Below are 5,851 nucleotides of genomic sequence, written 5' to 3' on the forward strand. Positions count from 1 at the left end.
GCATAAAATCAATAGAACAATATTCAGTACAATTTTTCAAACTCGGAACTTTATCTCCAACATCAGAATGATCTTCTTAACAAATATTTTCCATTTCGTAGTTCTTTGTCCAAATTATATAATCAAAGCTTGGTTCCTACACCCAACCCAAATTTAATACCATTTAGTACTTTTCGTTCCCCTATAATATGTATTTCTCACTTTAAACGTTTACACAATACCAAAATGGTTTTGGTACCAACATGTTACCAAACTTTTCGTACACATATGTAGGTAACCGTTTCAAAAATTACTTGTAATATTCAACATAAATACCAACCGCAATTCACTTTTCCAGCTTTATCTGTTCCTCTGAAACCAATTATAATACTATTTAGTACTTTTGTATAAATAAGTAAGCATTTTCAAAACCTCCTTTCTACCTCCTCTCTAAACACCAATTTCTAATCTAATACCGAATTTCAAATTCCAGTTCTACCCGTTTACAAAATTTCAAATTGAACAAAATTCTGTACCATATAGCAAATACCAAAATGTACCAAATTTTGTACCAATTAGCGCTTTTCGTACACGACTTTCCAATAACTACTTTCATATATCTGCTCTATCAGTTCACCTAACTCCAAATTATAGCTAATGTACTTCCATTTAGCACTTTTCCATAAGTACGCATTTCCAAAACTACCTCAATCATACACTCCAACAGTAATCTGTTAACGTAAATACAAATTGTATCGAATTTAGTACCATTTAGCACTGCTTCGTGCACATTAGTACGATTTTCCAAAGCTACTTCCATATCTCAATTCTAGATTCCAACAGTAATCTTAATTCCAAATTTCAGGATTCCAGCTCTATCCGTTCACCCAAATCCAAAGTGTACTAATTTAGTACGTTTCGTATACTTATAGTTAGAATTTCCAAAAACTTTTTTTGTTACTTTCCATTTGTGACACTCATTCCAAATTTCAGGATTCCAACTCAATCCGTTCACCCAATTTCAAACTGTACTAAATTTAGTACCATTTCGTATCCTTATAGTTCGAATTTCCAAAAACCTTTCATTGTTACTTTTCATCAGCAATCCTTATTCCAAATTTCGGGATTCCAGCTCTATCTGTTCACCCAAATCCAAATTGTACTAAATTTAGTATCATTTATTATTTTTCGTGCACTTATAGTTCGAATTTCCAAAAACTTTTCTTTGTTACTTTCCATTAGTGAACGTCATTCCAAATTTCAGGATTCCAACTCAATCCGTTCACCCAAATTAAAATTGTACTAAAGTACCATTTCGTACTTTTCGTACCCTTATAGTTCGAATTTCCCAAAACCTGTCATTGTTACTCTTCATCAGTGGCCCTCATTCAAAATTTCAGTATTCCAGCTCTATCCGTTCACCCAAATCCAAATTGTACTAAAATTAGTACCATTTAGTACTTTTCGCTCACTTATAGTTCGAATTTTCAAAAACCTTTCATTGTTACTTTTCATCAGTAATCCTCATTCCAAATTTCGGGATACCAGCTCTATCTGTTCACCCAAATCCAATTTGTACTAAATTTAGTACCATTTATTATTTTTCGTGCACTTATAGTTCGAATTTCCAAAAACTTTTCTTTGTTACTTTCCATTAGTGACCCTCTTTCCAAATTTCAGGATTCCAACCCAATCCGTTCACCCAAATTCAAATTGTACTAAATTTAGTACAGTTTCGTACTTTTCGTACCCTTATAGTTCGAATTTTAAAAACCTTTCATTGTCACTCTTCATCAGTGGCCCTCATTCAAAATTTCGGGATTCCAGCTCTATCTGTTCACTCAAATCCAAATTGTACTAAAATTAGTACCATTTAGTACTTTTCGTGCACTTATAGTTCGAATTTCCAAAAACCGTTCATTGTTACTTTTCATCAGTAACCCTCATTTCAAATTTCGGGATACCAGCTCTATCTGTTCACCCAAATCCAATTTGTACTAAATTTAGTACCATTTATTATTTTTCGTGCACTTATAGTTCGAATTTCCAAAAACTTTTCTTTATTACTTTCCATTAGTGACCCTCTTTCCAAATTTCAGGATTCCAACCCAATCCGTTCACCCAAATTCAAATTGTACTAAATTTAGTACCGTTTCGTACTTTTCGTACCCTTATAGTTCGAATTTCCAAAAACGTTTCATTGTTACTCTTCATCAGTGGCCCTCATTCAAAATTTCAGGATTCCAGCTCTATCTGTTCACCCAAATCCAAATTGTACTAAATTTGGTACCATTTAGTACTTTTCGTGCACTTATAGTTCGAATTTCCAAAAACCTTTCATTGTTACTCTTCATCAGTGGCCCTCATTCAAAATTTCAGGATTCCAGCTCTATCCGTTCATCCAAATCCAAGTTGTACTTAATTTAGTACTTTTCGTACACATTAGTACGATTTTCCAAAACCATTTAATTACATCAACACCACTGGGCGCTGATGAATCAATCAGTCAGTCAGTGAATACCTCACCTCACTGCTCTTTTTTATATATATAGATTATTGCGGAAAAAGGATTTAGGTTGCGTAGCCGTTATTAGATTCTATATCGTCCATAGATGAACGTTTCAACTCACACAGGCTAAGTGAGGGGCTATATGAAAACGTGGACCTATACCAACAAATTTTAGGTGAAAAGTTTTACGCCCTCAACGAAAACTAAATTCCGAATTTCAGCTATTTCGGTGTGATAATGAGGCCAAAACCTTCACAATACCGAAAATCGGAGGTACCGTTCTATGGGGGCTATATAAAGGAGTGGACCTATATTAACAACATTCAGGTGGAAAGTTTTATACCCCCAATTTAGACTAAATACTAAATTTCAGCCATTTCGATGGCAACAACCTTCAAAATACAGAAAATCCGGTGGTTCTGTTCTCTGTGGGCTATATGAAGGCATGGACCTATACCAACAATATTCAGGTGGAAAGTTTTATGCCCTCAATAAATACCAAATTTCAGCCATTTCGGTGGGAAATTGAGGCCAGAACCTTCAAAATACAGAAACTCCGGGGATACTACTCAAAGGGGACTATATGAAGGCGTGGACCTATACCGACCAATTTCAGGTAGGTTTTACATTCCCAACGAAGACTAACTATCAAATATCAGTCATTTCGGTAAAAATTGAGGGCATAACTTTAAAAATACAAAAAATTGGGAGGTGCCGTTCTATGTGGGCTATACAAAAACGTGGAACAAATTTTGGGAAATTTTGAACCACCGACGAAGTCTACATACCAAATTTCAGCCATTTCGATGTTATAATGAGGCTAAAACTTTTCAAATACCGAAAACGGGAGGTACCGTTCTATGGGGGCAACATATATCAAAACGTGGACCAATATAGCCCATTTTCAATATCAAACATCCTAGGAGTAATATAAACTTCTATACCAACTTACAAAGATGTATCTTAAAACTTGCGAGCTGTATCGTGATTTCAGCAGACGGTCGGACGAACATGGTTATATCGACTTAGAATTTTATGCTGATCAAGAATATATATAGGTTCTCCGACGAATATTTCGATGTGTTGCAAACGGAATGACAAATTTAATTATACCCTCTATATTATGGTGGAGGGTATAAAAACGAAGTTACCCAAAGGAACCAAAGATATTTTCGTTTTCAATGAACTGCAACATTATGAATTTTTGTATCAGAACGCTTAGTTTTTTTTTTGTCAACTTTTGTAGCACAGTGGTCAACTTTTATCGATATTTCTCAAGGCCAATACTACCTGAAGGAGCGTTCCAATGCTTTTGCGATGTACTAGACAGTTCTTAATTATTGTCTTGGCTACAATTTTCGTCAATGGTTTCGCTGTTATATGCCAAAATATCTAAAATATCCAACTTCAAGTCAAAATAGGGGGGCTGGATTTTCTCCGTAGAAATATGGTCTAGTAGACTCTTTTCCCCAGTACAATCCAAGGAATCACAAACTCGAAGCGCCCACTAAGGTTTTTTTCCTTCCATACAAATGGCTCCGCCATAATATATACTAATCTTGATCAAATTAATTTATTACAAACTTATTTATATTTATTACAAATTTCTGTGATTCTTTATGACTCTTTAGGGATTTCTGGTACTGTAAATGAATTTCAACCACCTCGAATATATTTATTGTAAAATATAAAAAGATTTCATCTTTACATTTGATTCATTACCTGAAAAATGAACGTCAAATTCCAATTCACTATGCCAAAACCAAGCATTTCTATTTTATAAAATCCGTCCTGTGCATATTGCGGAAATTCATCCACATCAAATATGCATTTACTGAATGTATAGGTTTTCTTTTCCAAGGGCGGTTGAAATTTATCCTCAAATACCACAAAGTCGGAACAATCTTTATATGTTTTCATAAACAGATCCTTGTAATGGGTATTGAAAAACTGAAAAAGATGTTGACGTTCAATCCTGAAAGGCAACCGTCGATAGCCCTTTCCGCTTTCACTCCGATATGCATTAACTTCCAGCTGAAATGGAAATTGATTTCAAAACACTTTTATCTTATGTTATAATTATCATTTTCAACCTCGGTTTCATCGCCTTCAACAATGTCGACATTTATAAGCAACTTCCAAGAAGCACCATATACACCACGACTGATACGTTCAACATGGTAATCCGAAAACGCTACAGCCTCTGGATTGTCAGAATATGCTTCAATCGTTTTTATCTCATACGTCCATGTTTTCTGTAGATTTTAAGAGTATGTATTGGTTAAAAATATTTACATATACATAAACACTCTTATATTTTCGTATACCTTTGGTTTGGGGAGTGATTGCAACTCTATTGGAGAGATCCACAAAATATTTAGTATCGATATTACGAATATCACGTTCATCGTACTTTACTATACCATTCACATTATTAAGCCCATCAACACCCAATTTATATTAAATGACTATAAAATTGTAAATGTACTATAAGCTTCACGATATAATCAATAACAAGATTTTGTGTTGCTAATAATTGACTGCACGAGTACGGGTACATAATATAACATCCACATGGACCAATTATCTAATTGATATGACATTATTAAATAATATTCCATGTTAGAAATAGCCAAGTTTGTTTTAGATAAATCGGACAACAATTATAAACTAGGGTTATATTTTTTAATAAAAACACGTAAAAAAAGTATCAGACAGAGATATACCCACAACCTATGTGAAATGATACTTTCATCTACGACAGATAGAATGTACTTAGGGTCTTTTCAGAATGTTGTGGCCCTTTTTGGACCTTTGAACGTTCCGACAAAAATGTGGATTACTTGAAGGAATGGACCGACGCACAGTGGTCGAAACCACTGATCTAGCGGCGCGAAATTATTAACTTGGAAACGCATGAAGATATCTTTCTGAAATTTTGCACAAACTCAATTTGTGTCTGTGGGTAATTATGGACTAAATATGAACAACATAGGCAAATATTTTGGTATAGCCCCCATATAACGGTACCTCCTGATATTAGATATTTTGAGGATTTAAGCCACATTTTCCTTCCACATTAGTTGTAATTTGGTACTTAGGGTTCCTAGTGATCATTAAACCTTTCCACCAAAAATTGTGGCCCCTTTTAAGGTACCTCCCGACTTTCAGTAGTTTGGGGATTTAAAGCTACATTTTCCGACCAAATTAGGTGTAATTTGGTATTTGGGGTTCCCAGTGGACACAAAAATTCTCCACCAAAAATTGCGAACATAGGTCTACATTTTGATATAGCCCCCATATAACCGTACCCACAGATTTTGGGTATTTTGAGGATTTAAGCTATTTTTCAAGACCATTTAT

General features: G+C 34.5%; 1 protein-coding gene across 1 annotated transcript; it reads right to left on the reverse strand.

Moving 5' to 3' along the window:
• Window positions 1–4,039: 4,039 nt before the first annotated feature.
• On the reverse strand, window positions 4,040–4,953 carry LOC141402299 (uncharacterized). The gene is made up of 3 exons (XM_073983229.1): window positions 4,816–4,953; window positions 4,582–4,743; window positions 4,040–4,522 (listed from the first exon to the last, which is right to left on the reverse strand). Exons 1-3 carry the CDS (start codon window positions 4,894–4,896, stop codon window positions 4,193–4,195), a joined length of 573 nt encoding a protein of 190 aa, XP_073839330.1. The 5' UTR covers window positions 4,897–4,953; the 3' UTR covers window positions 4,040–4,192.
• Window positions 4,954–5,851: the final 898 nt, after the last annotated feature.

The sequence above is a fragment of the Musca autumnalis genome, unplaced genomic scaffold (genome assembly GCF_047663935.1).
Source record: "Musca autumnalis isolate F117 unplaced genomic scaffold, ASM4766393v1 scaffold_4, whole genome shotgun sequence".
Taxonomy (NCBI): domain Eukaryota; kingdom Metazoa; phylum Arthropoda; class Insecta; order Diptera; family Muscidae; genus Musca; species Musca autumnalis.